General features: G+C 34.2%; 1 protein-coding gene across 1 annotated transcript in view; it reads right to left on the reverse strand.

The window, feature by feature from the left end:
* The window catches only part of LOC114329625 (ATPase family AAA domain-containing protein 5), a 29,588-nt gene that overhangs the window by 3,309 nt on the left and 8,824 nt on the right, over positions 1-17,455 (reverse strand). The window contains exons 3-7 of the mRNA XM_050643605.1: positions 13,367-13,568; positions 11,150-11,689; positions 5,841-6,055; positions 2,075-2,488; positions 616-1,303 (exon numbers count right to left, since the gene is read on the reverse strand). Coding sequence (XP_050499562.1) covers positions 616-1,303; positions 2,075-2,488; positions 5,841-6,055; positions 11,150-11,689; positions 13,367-13,568 — 2,059 coding nt within the window. The remainder of the gene's footprint in view (positions 1-615; positions 1,304-2,074; positions 2,489-5,840; positions 6,056-11,149; positions 11,690-13,366; positions 13,569-17,455) is intronic.

Below are 17,455 nucleotides of genomic sequence, written 5' to 3' on the forward strand. Positions count from 1 at the left end.
CAAGGCAAAAAAAATGATACAGTGCAGAGTGATGCAGCAAGATGCAGATTGACATTCTCAAACCCAGAGGGCTGAATACGTAGAGGACGACTGCGTTACTGCGTAGAAGGTGGATTGATGATGTAGAAGAAGACCTTATAATTTTAAGTGTCAAATATGGGGGGAAGTTGTTGGGAAATGGCGACTTCTGTGCCAGCAGGCTAAGATCCACAAAGGATTGTCGAGCCAATTATGATTTTGATGAGCTCGTCCTTTTTTACCTTACTAACTTCTTTAACCCTTGCATTGCTGACGAAATATACCTAACGCAACCTGGGTACTAACTCGATTTTTCATTGCATTTGAGTGTTTTGGTCGAGATGGCCCTGGAATTGCTTCATCCATAATATGAATCTAACTGACGTTATAAATACACTTTTAGCTACGTACCCAATAGAAATACAATTTGTTTCAGTCAAAGTCAAACAAATACTAACCTCTATAAATGAATGTTGTGCATAGCTGCATATGACGCCTGAAGACGTCATGCGCACTCCTCAGTAGTAACGGTATGACGTTCTTAGACGTCATCAGCATTTAAAGGGTTAACCTAACCTAACATAACCTATAACTTACCTTCTTTCGATTTTATCCGGCATTGTCACGTTCAGTCCGCAACTTTCGCGGTTAACGGTTCCACAATGGCTGATACATCCATTTACAAAAGAATGCGTTAGTTCGTGTACAAACTCCAAGTCACTATAACTATTTAGAGTCTCTGACAGTTCTAAACTGTCTTTAACATCAAGACTAAACCTTTTTAAAGGTTCGGGACTGAAAAAACTATTTTTCCTAAATGTCACATCTACGTGAGACAACGCATCATATACTTTTCCAATTGATTCGATTTGTTTTATAGTTTTTTGTTTTAAATCCTTGCCTGTTTCTTCTTTTGCAAGATCGTCGTTTTGTTCATAGTGAATTCTTTGTACAGAAACGTCTGGTATATTCAAAATACTCGGCAAATTCCACCACAACAGTCCCAAGTTCAAATAAAACGGTACTCTAAACGATTCGTCCCGCTCTAATATCTCAAAACTTTCCAAACATTGTTTGTGTTCGAAAACGTCGTCTTCTGTACATTTCTCCTCATCGGCAGCACCAGTTTTTTCATCTTCATCCAGCTGTTCGTCACTAGGAGTTTTTTTATACTCCAACTTGATCAGAGGAGGATTTCGTTGTAGTTGGCCTCCGGATTGGACCCAAAATTGGAACTGCAGTAGCGTTTTTCTGACGTCTCCCTTGTAGTATTCCAACAAACTACCTAAAATGTATTTTTAGACATATATATTACATAGTTATATACAGACAAAACAAGTTTTATAGTATTAGATTTTACTGATTCAGTTTTAAAAAACTCTTTATACAGTACTGCCTATACTTTAAGGTGTAATTTGGTTTTAGTTCCTTAAAATAATATGAAATTTAGTCCATGATCTCATCCTTCGTTGCGACTTTGCAAAACGGCGAGGTTCGAGACATTTTTTAAAGTTTGGTAACAGAAAATAGTCACAAGAGGCAAAATCTGGCAGATCCGATGGATGGTCGATAAATTCGAATCTCTAATTGTTGTAATTTTGCCTGAGTAATGGCTACTTTGAGCAGGTGCCTCGTCCCGATCTTTTGCGAGAAAAACTAAACCTTTTTTTCCACGAATCGTTGTAGAAACGGTCCAATTGAGCTGTGTAGTACAAGCCAGTTATTGCTGTACCCTTCTTTTCAAGTACATAATCAATGATAATAATACCTTTCGAATTCCAAAAAACTATCGAATTACCTTTGAAGGCGATAAAGAGATCAAAAGACCCATCAAAGGAGGCTTTCGCCAGTTTTTCTCCACTGCTTTGACTCTTACTTCGTCCCCAGCGTGTAGACATGTTCCCATGTTTCATGAATCTGCATTTATGAAGGACATATCCATCGGATTGTCTTTTATCATTGTAAAAATATTATCACGAAAGGATTACATATATTCCGGTCTCTAGTAATGAGACACATAATTTTATTAAAAAATTAAATATTAAAAACAACTTACCTATTTCGTCTTGTGAAACGTACAACCCTTCAACCAAAAACACGATCTGAAGCCACGTCGACAGCAAGAACGAAGATAAAGGCACGAACTCAATGTACTCGTATATCCCTAAGAACTTCTGTACAATAAAAGAAGTGTAGTCGGTGGTGGTCGCTATAATAGGCCTCTTACTTGTAGTCGACAGCTGTAAGAGAGCGCTGATAAAGCCGTCGTCATGCTCAAAAACAACATCGACATCTTCTATGAGAAGGACGCACATTTTCTTCGAGGAGTTTTCGGGCTTTTCTGTCTGGGAGTTTGACTTTTTTTCTGTCTGGGAGTTTGACTTGAAGAATGTTTGGAACAACTGCGATTCTTTGTTTCGCACTTGGTGGGATTGCGTGGCCTCTTGAAGTTCTTGTAGTAGTCGTTTTCCTAATATAAAATTGACCATACACATTGTATTACTAACAGGAAGATTCTTTGGCAACTAAGTTGTTAAATGAAGACTTTTTTGTATGATAATGGCGCTAATGAAGATGGCGCTATAAAGTTGGTCGTTTTATGAAAGTCTGTTCAAAGTTGACAAGTCACATTTTTTTATAATGGAAAAATTATAGTACAGCGATAAAATTGGTAATTTTAGAAGACTTAGCACCAAAATAAATTTATAAACTATTGATAAATATATACGGAAAATTCATCTTCAATTATTAGAATAGCATCAAGCGAAGCCAAAATACAGATTATGGTTTTGGAAAATCTTCCATTAACTGAGAGGTTTAATAGAAGGCACTTGGGTCTCGTTATACAGCGTGGATAATATATCGCTGGTACCCTATGATTAATGTGATTTCTAATACATTTCCAGTGAAAATAATAACTCTTTGATAAGTGTTGGCGATACAATTCTTTTTTTATATGCGTGTCCGCGAAGATTATAACACCCAAAATATTTATAACGAAAAGATTTAGTTCATAATAGATGCCGACGAAAACAATTATTTCCCTTTCTGTTTCCGTGTCTGCCGACGAAAACAATTATTTCTGAGAACTTTTAGTAATTATAATTTTCGTGGACCCAAAAACAAAATGATGTTTTTTGCTGATACTCCTCAAAAAATAAATTTTTTCGCTAACACTTTATTAGGGATTATAATTTTCACAATCATATAATCAAAAATAATATTCTTCGCCGGCGTTCATTGAAAGTTCGGACATCTTGGATATTAGTGCACCCTAATATGCCTGTGTAGATTTTGGCATTGGATCCGACCATCACTTGTAACACCGTTGCCGTATCCTCTATTTTTTCATACTATCACGTTACAATTTTTTGTGATATTATACACGAGCGAGACACCCTCAAAAAAGCGCTTAGTTTTCGAGATACTGACCACGGAGGGGTGAATGGCTAATTTTATTCATACTTTATATTTTCGAGGGTGCTGAAAACGAAAATGAGGTTTATTTTGAATTTTATGTGGGGGAACATTGTCAAAATCGAAATTTTAACCTAAAAATAAAAAAAAAATGAAATCACGTTTTTTGCGTTTACCTCGCTACAACTCTGTTCCATTTTAATATTTTTTTCTGAAATTTTTACAGTATACAGCTCTAACATTTCTGAAGACAAAGGTACCTGCTTCCAAGTTCTTATTCTTATCATGATAAAGGTTATGAATTTTGCAAAAAAAGGTGCGGATTTGTGCATTGCAAAGTTTAATCGCAAAAGTTGTGTGACGAAGTTTAAAATTTAGTTTCTTAATCACGTTTATTTGAAAGTAGAGAGTACAAAGAAGTTTTCTGGTAAGTTTTAGATCAAAATGTTTTATAGAAAAAAAATAGTGCAACTTTTAATGTCGACATTAGAAATCCCCAATATAATGCTTATTTTTTGAGGGACAGACAATATAGGTCTAATTTCTCACCTTTAGTACTATCCTTGGATTATAAGCTTTCATTTGATAACTCATTTGTCATTCTACCTAGTATAATGACGGAGAAGTAAACGTTCTTATTCTATTATTCTTGTAGGTACATTTAACATTGATTGAAATTATGAAAGAAATAGCATGGCAACACTGTGACGCACAAACATAAGATTCAGCTGTGCGTTTCATAGGGTGCACTAATATCCAAGATGTCCGAAAGTTCTACTCTTACCGGCATTTTTCGGAGTTATACTTTTCGTAGGCGGCGGCGATATATTGACTGAAGTTTCGGGTTTTGCAAAGCTGTGTGAATAATTGGTGTCACACGATCCAACAGTGTAACAGAAACATAGTCAAATATGACTTAATGAACAAAATTTGAAGATTTTAAAAATAATGGAAGGCTTATGCGTCATTTCATCACCAAGGCTAAGGTTTGGTTCTACCAACACGATTCTAAATCAAAACAAGAGCTTAAGGAGTGTCATGAACCCTGTATTTTGGCTCCGAAGCAAGCTAGGCCTAGAAATCGACCGAGAAATTATTAGTTTCCTGAGATGCAAAATTAATTTTGATCATAGATTTATCTCCAAACTGGCAAAACAATAAACATAGATTATTATTATTAAACAGTAAATTACATAGATTATTGTTGTAACCTTTTGTAGCAGTTGGATGTGAAAATGTGTGAGAGAATACTTGGTTTACAGAAGAAAAAAAAATATTTTTAACAAAATTTTAAAAATATTAAAAATAAATGAATTTATCTACGAATAGTTGGAGTATCCACCCTATTAGCCAGATTTATCTCCATCCGTCTTCTGGCTTTATTTACATCACAAAATTCATGATTCATGCATAAATAATTTTCATCGAACGAATATTAAATGTGATTTAATATTCGAAGTGTATTTTATAAAATTTGTAATGAAAATAGTTGTTATAAAATTTTTTAAACCAAAATATGACAAATAGAGCGATTATAATACAAAGATGGTAGTATTTGACCCAAAATAAAAAGAAATTACAGTAAAGACAAGAAAAATGTTACTTTTTCCAAAATTCACAAAAACTAACTGATAAAATGAAAGTACAGTGTGTCTTGAAAAGTTTCCACCCCCTATAATTTGGTCCCTATAGAAAATCTAAAAATATGCAAAAACACGTCAAATTTATTTGTGAGGGGAACATTTTGTAGACCAGTTTTCAACTAAATTACATCAACCCTATAGCGGGGGCGGACACAACCCCCAAAATCTTTAATGGAAAGGGGGGTTGAGTGATACCTCATTTTGAAGGTCATTAAATTACCTTTTCAAAAATACCACATGCCTTATATTTCTTTTCAGTACTTTTGGAAAAATCTTGGACTCAATATGTACTCTAAAAAATTTTGGAGTTCTGAACTCTATACTTAATATCTTTACGGTTTTACTTGATTTTTCCAAAAATACTTCAAAAAAATACCCTAAATACTTCAACACCCCAAAAAAATTCAATTTAGAGTTCAATACTCCAAAAAAATTTTTGGAGGTCTGAACTCGATATTTAACTATTAAAATTAATTATAAAAAAATTAAAATTACTAAAAATAAATATAATGTATGTGGTATTTTTGAAAAGGTAATCGAACGACCTTTAAAATGAGGTATCACTCAACCCCCCTTTCCATTAAAGATTTTGGGGGTTGTGTCCGCCCCTCTAGAGGGTTAGTGTAATTTAGTTGAACACTGGTCTATAAAATGTCCCCCTCACAAATAAATTTGACGTGTTTTTGTATATTTTTAGATTTTCTATAGGAACCAAATTATAGGGGTGGCAACTATTTAAATTGACACCCTATATGTATTTACCTGTTCTCTTGCTAGATGCATTGAGTTCGATGACATTGAATCCTAGTTCGTTACATAGAGCATACACAGTGGTAGTTTTCCCGCTTCCGCACGGTCCTGATAGAACGATTATTTTTCCAGGTAAATTGGAACTCTCTCTACTGTCACTATCGGTCTTCTCAAACTCTGATTCGCTGGTAGAGCTTCGCCGTCTCTTTTTCGAATTTATTTCTTGACTACAAAGATACAAGCAATATATTTGGTTCATAAATATGTACTCAGATACAACAAATTAATTGTAAACTATATGACCACAGTTTTTCTTTTGAATGATATACACACACTCAAACTTATATGGAATCATCTGATATTTCTTATTATTTCGGGCGAATTTTAAAAAACGAACACACGAAGTCAAACAATATTTATTTTAAAGCAATTTAATAACAAATACATAACAATTAAATAAAACAATAAAGTATTTAACAAACAAATTGAATCTAGTTGTTTTAGTCATAGCATAAAAAATTTCAATATAAAACGAATAATGTTTAAATTGTTTTTATTTATTTTTTTTTTGTTTTTCTTGGTAGTCATTGTTATAACCTCTAGTCCTTATGCAAGCTTCAATTTGCGTGGGCACGCTCCTAATCAAATTATCAACATTTTGTTGTGGTAGGTTGCTCCATCCTTCAAGAGCAGCTTGTACTGACTAGCCGTGCGGTGTTTTGTGGATTATCCCGGCGAGCTCTAAATTTTCTTTTAGGCATATCCCACAAATACTCTATAGGGTTAAGCTCGGATGAGCAAGCAGGCCACTCCAAACAAGGGATATCTTCTGCTTGAATGATGTATCTAGTCAATCTAATGGTATGTGGAGGTCTATTATCATGCAAGAAAATCAAATTTTCTCCCGTTGCACCTTCCCAGAGCCTAACTACAGGTTATCAACATACCTGTGAGCACTTAAAGTTGATTGGATGAAAACTAAAGGAGTTCTTTTACACTTCATTACACTTCCCCTTGTATATTTGTGAACAGTTTTCATTCTTGCTTGTCTTCCTCGACCTCTAAGTACACAATTTCGTGGGTCATCTGATTTTACACAAATCCTGACTTTTTCTGAAAATGGCACATTTTGTCAATTCCCAATGTTCCAGTTTTGGAGGTGAAGACACCAATTTAGGCGATCAATCTTGTGCTGCCTGGATAACTCGGGAACCCATAACCGTCTCCTGCTGTATACTTCTTGGCACGAACTCTTCTTCTTATCGTTTCAACTGAAAGAGTTACACCTGTAGCTTTCAAAAGCTGCCTTTGGAGCTACAGGTGAGAAATGGTTGAGTGTCTTCCAGCTGATTGGACAATTAAACGATCGTGGCGAGCCGTTATTACTTTTTGGTGACTTTCCCTTGCTTTATTTTTGAGCTTTCTTAGCCCTGTTACCTGGCATAGGTTTTGGACAAAACGCCCTGTGTTACGCCTAGCTCCCTCTGCACTAGCCCTATGTCCCTCTGCGAACATTACTTGATCCACAAGACCAATAATCTTTCCTCGTTGTAAGTTCTATAACCCCACATGACCCATATTTTCGTTTTTGGACGCAAAAGTTAGTTTATTTATTTTCATTCAATTTGCAACTCAAGCAAATACCCTATACCGTACCGAGCTGCACTATCTGATTATCTTATCGATTTGTTTATTTTCAATAAAAACCTTTATTTTTCGCAACAATAACAAGTTTTTTCAAAAGAAATAAATATTACTTAGAAATACATAATGATTCCATATAAGTTTGGGTGTGTGTACTATATACTAAGGATTTCCACAGTTTTCACTGTATTCCTTCACTCAATCATTCTCTCTAGTTCTTTCTGTTTTGCCAGTCCCCTTCCTGTAGATTTCTTCTCTCCTTTGTTTCGTCCACTTGTAGCATTACAAATTTCTGCTACAATGTTTTGTAAATAGTATCCATTAATTTTATATCCTATCCCAAGAAAAATATCTAATTTATTTTGTGAGTTTATATATCATTAAAATATTCTGAACCGCCCCTGGTTCTGAGTATAACGGTTTATTTCGCAACACTGAAAAATTTAGGAAATTTCCTGTTTGTTTGTGTAAGTAAACATTCATTATTCTAGAATGAATCCTTGAAAAGGTTTGGTATTTTCCCTTAGTTTTGAGCGCGAAGCATCGTTTGATATTATTGGTCTGAATTTTGAAAGATCCTTGAGTTGTAGTTGACGATTGGTCAATAGTTTTGGTCGAACGATCGAGAAGAAATGCTTCGGTTTGACGCGAGAGAGACGTGACGATGCAAAAGTCAGTTCTGAAAGTATGTTTGAGGGTAGAACATATCTTTTTTGGTAGAACTCAACAGACTCACAAAGAAACGCACTTTACCGGTTTAAAATGGCTTTTTTCGTTATGGAAAACGAAGAAAAGGACTAGCATTTTGTCCAGTAAACATTAAGGAATATTGTTTCAAAGTTTCACAGCAATTAGTTTGGATATATTCATGTGAAACAGTATTATTGTAATTTGGTTTGCCGGTAGAAAAGTGCGTGGTTCCTGTCTTTTCCAGTTTTTTATGATGTTATGGTAACATTCCTGTATTGAAGTACCCCGATGATATGTTATTTGGTATCAACTGTTTCCTGTTTGGTTTAAAATTGAATGTCTTCCCTCCCAGCCCCGTCTAGAATGGAAAATTTGGACAAGTGTTTGAAGTGTGACATGTGACGTTGGATTTTGTTTTAAAGATGAAGGTATGAAATAATGTTTATTTTAATTAAATTCCAAGTGGATATAAATTTGGTAAAGATTTTAAATGTTTAAATAGTTTGTTTTCAACATGGAAAGTTTTATGTAAAGTAAATAAAATGGCAGTGACTTTTGACAGCCATAAGTCAAATTTTTGTTTAGAGATACACTGCTAAAAATAAGGTTAAGAATTGTAAAATCATATATTTGTTTTTATTATTCATTTCCTGTTTGAGAATATGTATATTCTCAAAGTAAAAATAATAAGGTCTAAAGGTTTGAATAAACATTGTAAAATGTACCTATTTTTATTTCTGTAACCTCTTTTTAAAAAAAATTATTAACCAGATGTCTAATACAAAGGAAATAAGTTTTAGAATAAAGAAAAGGAAATGGCATAGAAGCCATAGCATGGTAATTAATAGCCCAGTTTGACCCAATGAGGAATCTAAGATGAATGTCCCCAAAATTGGTTCCCACAAGTACGGAATATGTCCAGTAAGTACTCGATATGTGAATTTGAGGATTTTTCAAAAGGCGTCCAAATTTCTTCAAAGGAATAGTAGGAAAGTCCTCGAGTCTGTGTAAGTATCCTTTGCTTATTTGGTTATGTAGTTAGTCTTCTTTAAACCCTCTTACCCCCCCCCTAACGATTCCACGACCTGCCACCGCACAAAAAATGAGCTGTCGTACGCAAGAAGCTTTATGTGTCTGTTCCTTCTACTAGCCCCATTTCGACCCAAAGTATTTTTATAGTTAATCTTATCCTTGATCCCATTAGAGCAGACATGTTCCCGGCCGATGCATTTCATCTCTGAAATATCTTTGGAGTCTACCTCTCTTCCTTCTTCCCATGGGGCTCCACTCGTGTTATTCTATTTATCCAACGATTTTGGTCTGCTCTTCTGACATATCCGTACCAGATCAATCTCTTCTGTTGAATAACATATTGCTATAGTTCCAGTCCTATGTACGGAGAGGTAGCGTGGACTCTAAGTGAGGTTATTTTTAAACACTTGAAAGCTTTTGAGATGTGGGTAAACAGACGAATACTAAGAATAAGTTCGGTCTACAGACAGCTGAACCGAACAATACAACGTGGCCAATATAATAAAAAGACGGAAGCTGGAATACTTCGGTCACATTATGAGACACCCTGAAAAATATGAACTTTGCATTTGACCATTCAGGGAAAGATCAAAGGCAAATGTGGTCCTGGTAGAAGATGAACATCATCTCTGACAAATCTAAAACAATGATATGGAAAATGGACTACATAATTATACATAATTGTACATAAATATTCAGAGCTTGTGACGATAATATAATTTTATCGTCTAGAGTACGCCAATGATTTAAGTAAAACACGTTTTTGTACTGTTTCGAACGATATAAAAATCGGATCGAAAAGCCTAGTTGATTTTGGAGCGTTGATCGAAGAATAATAGACAACAGCGAGGTACAAGAGGTGAGTTTATGTAGGTAGTATTTCCCGATTATTTTCCGCTGTCGTTTTGGCGTGCTGAGCGAATCCGACAGTTTTCTTCTTACATATCCTTTTACCTATCCTTATATGAGCGGTGATCATATATCCTTTATATGTCTTTCCAATCCGGCGAGTTTCCTTTCCATTCATGCCGTATTAATAAAAGCAATTTCTATTCCGCGCGATCGTCAGAATCATTCATTCATGTACAAAAATATCGTCACATCGGCCCGAACAATAAGCTCGATGCGTAGAAATTATAAAAATATTGTATTAACGAACTTAATGAGTAATTAAGGCTAATTATCGTATCTTCTGTTTATTTTGATTCCGAATAAAAATATTTTAAAAAGCGAACTCTTTCCTTCATTAACAAGTTCGTTTTCTTCGTCTCTAAGTTCGTTAATAAAATATATTTATAATTTCTACGCATCGAGCTTATTGTTCGGGCCGATGTGACGATTCTTTTGTACATGAATGAATGGTTCTGACGATCGCGCGAAATAGGAATTGCTTTTATTAATACGACATGAATGTATAAGGAAAGGGGACAAAGGAGATCCTGCTCACCTCGCCGGATTGGAAAGACGTATAAAGGATATATGATCACCGCTCATATAAGGATAGGTAAAATGATAGGTAAGAAGAAAACTGTCGGATTCGCTCAGCACGCCAAAACGACAGCGGAAAATAATCGGGAAATACTACCTACATAAACTCACCTCTTGTACCTCGCTGTTGTCTATTATTCTTCGATCAACGCTCCAAGAATAATAATCAACTAGGCTTTTCGATCCGATTTTTATATCGTTCGAAACAGTACAAAAACGTGTTTTACTTAAATCATTGGCGTACTCTAGACGATAAAATTATATTATCGTCACAAGCTGCTGTCATAAACAGCAGCAAAGCATAATACAAAGCATGAAAACATAATATTCAAAGCTTTGTTCTTCGCTCATTGATGGTAGAAAATAAGTTCCTTTAGAATACCTAATATTAAGGTAGATAAATAAGGATCCTTCAGAAGACCTAATATCAAGGTAGGAATATTATTAAAAATAAAAAAATTGCTTACCTAAATTGCTTCCAATCTTCCAGCCATATTTTCAAGCTTTTGACTGCCAGCGCATTTCCAATGATGTCATTGGAACACTTAGGCTTGTATTTTTCGGTCCACATGCTATACTCAACAGACTCTGTGTCAGTTTTCTGATCCAAAACTTCTACAGTTTGATTTACTTCTTTTTCTTTCTTCTTTTTGTTCCGTTTTCGCTTTCTTTCGTGAGTTTTGGTGTCGTCTTCTGTTATATCCAGTTTCCGTCCACTTTTCTCATGAATCTGTCTAAACGACTTGTATACTGGATAGTTGGGATTTTCCGCCTTGATTTTATTGAGCAACACCTTCAACTTATCTACTTTTTTCATTTCAGTGTCGATATTTATACTTCTTATGATGTTGCTCTTTGTCAGTTGCTCACATCTGATGTTGTAGTCTACTGCTAAAGGTGACACTTCGACTAACTGCAATTCAGAATGAGGCAAAGCCCAAAAAGCACTGTCACATCTTTGTTGAATATGCTGGGTTATTGGGAAGGTGTTCTGTTGCTCAATGATGCTGCAATTATTAAAAGTGCCTAGTTGAAAAATTCGTTATAGTATAGACTGGTATCATTAAATTACCTATTTTGTAATTAAGTATTTTCTATGGGAAATAAGCCACAATTTTACTAAAAAAATGAATTTATTAACGTTTCGAAGCCCAAATCGGGTTTCGTTGTCAAAATACAAAATACTACTAAAATAAACAAAAATGTTGTTGCTAAGTAAAAAAATTCTTCTAATAATTTATTTAATCTGACTCATGTATATATAAAACCAACACACACCAACAGATATCTCAATTACAAATCAAACCACAACATCAACGTTAAAAAGGGAATCATTAAATCCTTATATGATAGATCCAAAATTACTTGTTCTAACGAAAATTCATTTTTAGAAGAAAAACAATTGTTAACATCTGTTTTATTAAAAAATGATTATCCTTTATCGTTTATAAATAAGGAATTGTCAAGATTGGATCGAATGGAACAGAACAACTTAGAACGGGATCCTACAACATTCACAAGAAATAATACGAGGAAAATAACAATACCATATATAAAAGGACTATCCGAGAAACTTAAAACAATAGGAAATAAATTCAACATTTTAACAACATTCAAAACAACAAACACATTGAGATCTATTCTATCTAAAACTAAACCTAACAATGAACAAGAAAGAACAAAGAATTGCATTTATAAAATACCTTGTGAATACGAACAATTTTATTTAGGTGAAACATCAAGACCATTAAACGTTAGAATAAGTGAACATCAGTCTTATATTAAAAATAGAGAATTTGATAGATCTCAAATATTTCAACACGCATGGGATAATGAACATAGAGTTAAGTGGAGAGATTCAAGTATAGTCTTGAAAGAATCAGATAGTAAAAAGAGAAAAATCAAAGAAGCGGCTCTAATTATGCTAAATGAAACCAATTGTGTCGCAAATTCCTCGGTAGAATGCAGTAGGATGTGGTTACCCATACTGAAAGAGGAAGTCAATAGAAAGAAAATACCACGATTAGTAAGTCAATAACATATCGAGTTAGTACAAATTTTACATTTTAGTATTACTTATTGTATATACTGATTAATATTATTTATAATTTAAACATATTAAAGTCAGAATTTGGTATTAGTTTTTTGAAGATAAATTAAATGTAAGACCAAATACTTACGATGTCGGGATAGTATCACGAGGTTTTCTCCTGGTTTTCCCTCGTGATTTACTATGGAATCTCTAACGCGAGAATTTTACTGTCATCGTTGCATTTGGTTGTCTTTTTAAAGACAGATCACATGCTATGATTTTTTTGCGACGGATATTCTTGAGTTGGGATTGATTTCATGTAATCGAATGAACTATCTTTTAGTAAAGTCGTCCCAGGAACGCAACTCATAAATATTGGCGATATCATTTTAAAGTCTTCTACTTTAAAATGTATAATATACGTCTGAATTGCCAATATAAATGAGTCAGATTAAATAAATTATTAGAAGAATTTTTTTACTTAGCAACAACATGTTTGTTTATTTTAGTAGTATTTTGTATTTTGACAACGAAACCCGATTTGGGCTTTGAAACGTTAATAAAATCGTTTTTTTAGTAAAATTGTGGTTTATTTCCCATAGAAAATACTTGATTATAAAAATGCCACAAGGAAATAGCTTCAGAACAATACCTATTTTGTTTTTCGATTGTTTTTTTCAGCTCGGATGGTAATCCACTCAACAAAAATTGCTTCCTAGCTTCAACAACTGCCGGATCTTCCTTAGGCTTGGGTATAGCTTTGCAGAATATGGGAGCGAGTTTTACATTCTTCTTCGGCACGTTTTGTTTCTTCTCGTCAGCACTCAGAGCCAAAATTTCAACTGTGTCTGATTCTTAAAAAAAAAATACATCCCTTTAAAAATGAGTATTACTTATTTTATTATTTATTGATGGGATAAAAGCAGTAACAGTAAAATACAGCATACCTGACAAATGTTGGCTTTTTTTGCTAAGAAGAGAAAATTTACTATAATTAGCATTGGTACGACATTTCATATGCAATGAGTGAGCATACCTTTTCTCAAATGTCGAAATTTTAAGTTCATAGGAGAACTATTTAGGAGAAGTTGATATTCTGTATCTCTTCACAGGTATAAATTAGAAAATTCTGATGAAAGAATTTCATAGAACCTACTAGTTGAAACATTAATATCATTGTGAGCCAAGCAATCCGGTCAATTAATAGAGACCACTCTGTAAATGTCATTTTTAAAATCATAAAAAAATCGTCATAAGCTGAGAATTCCTATAGTTTCCATGTACAGTCAAAGCAAAGCAGAAGAATCGCCTAAGCGTACAGAAGGCCTACCAAAGAAGACAAGGACCACTCGATTGGTCCTGTTTTTTGGCATGCCAAAGATTTTATTCACATTTATTACTTGGAAAAGGGGGCATCAATTACTGCCATATACTATACAGTGCTATGACACCTACTGTTTGAATTTCGATCTGAGAAAAATCTGTTCCTTTAACTAGCACAATCGCTACACATGACTCCGATGGGAGTCAAAGTGATACGTTACTATAGTTTATTTTTTAACCAGGAGGAGTAAACTAAAAAGACAGATTTACACCCAAGAAAGTAACTAGAATAATAACCAAATACATCTTCTTTTTTGGTTGATCTAGTCGGCCCTCAACGGTAATCCATAAATATTAGGTATATTAAATTAATACGTCGCTAAAGAGTTCCAAAAACAACTGCTTTTTATATAAAAGCAGACTAACAATCTAAAAATTAAAGGAATAACACAGAAAACACAAAAATCGCCGATATAACTTAATTAACCTATGAAATGTCACTAGTGTCAAAATTTGATAAATGCCATTAGTGTCAAAATTTTATAACAGTGGAGTAAACTTGCCTGCGGTTGGACCAATTACAAACAAGCAATACAGCGCGGTAAATTTGAATCACTCCTCTTGGTTAAAAAACAAACCATAGATGCGCATAACTCCGATCGGGGACAGTAGCCGGTTGATTTTTTTTTTTTGGTTTATTGGCATTGGGAAGAACCCGTTTTGCCACGAAAATTTATAACATTTAAAAGTCTATACATATAACTGAACACAATTTGGTACAAATACAATTTTTACAAATCTGTACATATAAATACAGTAACTGAATACAATTATTTGGTGCAAATACAGTTTTTACAAATCTATACATCTATATTTAATACCTAACTGAATACAATTTGGATTGGTTGATACAGACCTAAAAGTTGAGGAAATTATAAGCGTCTCCTCGTACGACCCAAAAAGTTACAAAAAATAGCTCTTACTTCGGGATTATGGATGCACTCCAGCATAATAGAAAGGTAATTTTGAGGAAACGGGATTTTTAGTTTAGTTAGTTCCGTAATAAGGTAAGAGCTGGCATTAGAATTATGACTGCATTGAAAAATCCAGTGATTAAAGTCGTCAAAACTGTCACTGCAGTCACAGAGGGGGGATGTGGCCAATTTCATCTTATAAAGCTTGGAGTTGACTGCTCCGTGTCCAAAGAGGCACCTAATGTATTTGGTGTTAATTTTTCTATTGGGATGGCTTCTTTTAGCAAGCTTTGTAGAAGGAAGTGTTGGAAAAAGCGTGCAGTACTGAAATGCATTGCTAGATCTAATTGTTGTCCATTTGTCTGCCCATTTAGTTCTTAAGTTTTGCTTACATATAGATAATGCGTCTTGTAGCGTTAATTCGGGGGCTTGTTTGCCATCAGTGATAGCTCTTTTTGCCAGTTTGTCAGCTGTTTCGTTTCCCGTTATGGAGGAATGCCCTTTGGCCCATATGAAGAATGTATTTATCTGTTTATAATCTAAGGCTCTTAAGGTTGTCAAAATTTCCACGATTATTGAGTTATTGTATATGGAGGTAACCAAGTACACCAGAGCTGATAAAACAGATTTCGAATCCGATATTATAGCCAAGTTTGACAAGGGTAGCAGTGAATTGTTTGCCCAATCCAAAGCCTTAAATATAGCAAGTGCCTCTGCTGTAAAGATTGTAGAGTTTTTGTTTAGTTTAAACAACAAACTTTCGTTTGTGTTTTCCCGGTTGATTTTAAATGACTATATTTTTGCCACTGCTGGATAACAACTCTCAAGAAAATTCAGCAGCGAATGTGTTAAAGGGCAACATACCTTATCAAAAGGTGGCCATTACACAGACCAAATTATACTGATTGGGATACAAATTGACTGACCACTCAGCAATACCTATACCAAAAAACATCACACTATATTGAGTAGTTAGAGCCAAACTGCTTTTTGAAGGTAATAAAAAAGTAAAAATATCATGTGCATTTGCACCCACATATTTCATAACAAATACTGATCTATGACAGAATTACAAAAAAAAACAATAACACAGATAAAGTAAAAATACTGTGGTCGAAGTCAAACAATAAGGCTCACATGCAATTTTCCCCTTGTTGCCATATTTTAAATTGGAAAAAATATATAGGGAATAATCAGATTTTCTTAACATGCCATTCCTATTACAGCGAACATTTCATTGGCTAGAAGTAGTGACAAGTATATAATATGACGTCAATATTATATTTGATTATATTTGGTGGGATGGTAAATGGTAACTGACGTCTGCCATAATATTGGAGGTTAAATATAATGTCAAATTATTATTTTCATACTTTATTTATTTAATTTATATTTTAACTATAGTTTATTTTTTAAATAACTTCACTTTCCCTGCCCTATCCTTGATTGGTTGATTAGGTTCATAATAGTCTTGTTGTATGGTAGGTTTAGTTAGGCGTTAATTTTAAGAAGTGTTGCTGGCTAAGTGGGCACCGCTCCTAAAGACCATAAAAGAAGAAAAAAAAAATAAACCAGCCTAAGGCCCGGTACTTTATGTCTCGATTAACAGCCCGTTAGTTAACGGATGTTTAATCGGGACCTTTTTAGGGTCTCTTGCGTTGTAATAAATGCAATTATAATTATTATTATACTTATTTATAATTATAATAATACTTGTAATTACATTTATTACAACGCAAGAGACCCTAAAGAGGTCGCAATTAAACCTCCGTTAACTAACGGGCTGTTAATCGAGACATAAAGTACCGGGCCTTAGAATATAAAATAAACCAGGAAGGAGTACAATGCGAAATGACTTCGAGTCAGGAAGGAGGTTGCAAATGGCGATCAGCTGTCAGATTTGCTTTCTATCTCCAGTGACGTAACTTTGAAAGAGGGAAGAAAAGAAATTCTTAACGATTTTATTACATCTTTGATGTTAAACAAACAGCTATAGATCAAGAGAAAATACGTATTAATACAATATTTTGTTGAAAAGTCAGTTAAATAACATTTTATTATACTAATAACTTCAGCTGATTGCATATACAGGAGCTTTACCAGATGGTACGCCTATGGACACAGCTGATCCAATACACAAACACCTTCTACCTTGTTGACAAAAACTTATTGTCATCCACAGACGTTCAAGATGGCCGATTCCGCTAGAAATTTAAGGTGTTGTTGATATATGACAGACTCCTTCCTGTTTATTTTATATTCTAAGAAACCAACAAAAATCTTACATAACCTTATATGGGACAACATGACTTTGACACTTATATTACAGATAATAATCTTAGTTTCACACTCTCAGGCCCGGTACTTTATGTCTCGATTAACAGCCCGTTGTTTAACGGAGGTTTAATCGGGACCTCTTTAGGGTCTCTTGCGTTGTAATAAAT

Source organism: Diabrotica virgifera, chromosome 2, assembly GCF_917563875.1.
Source record: "Diabrotica virgifera virgifera chromosome 2, PGI_DIABVI_V3a".
NCBI classification, from domain to species: domain Eukaryota; kingdom Metazoa; phylum Arthropoda; class Insecta; order Coleoptera; family Chrysomelidae; genus Diabrotica; species Diabrotica virgifera.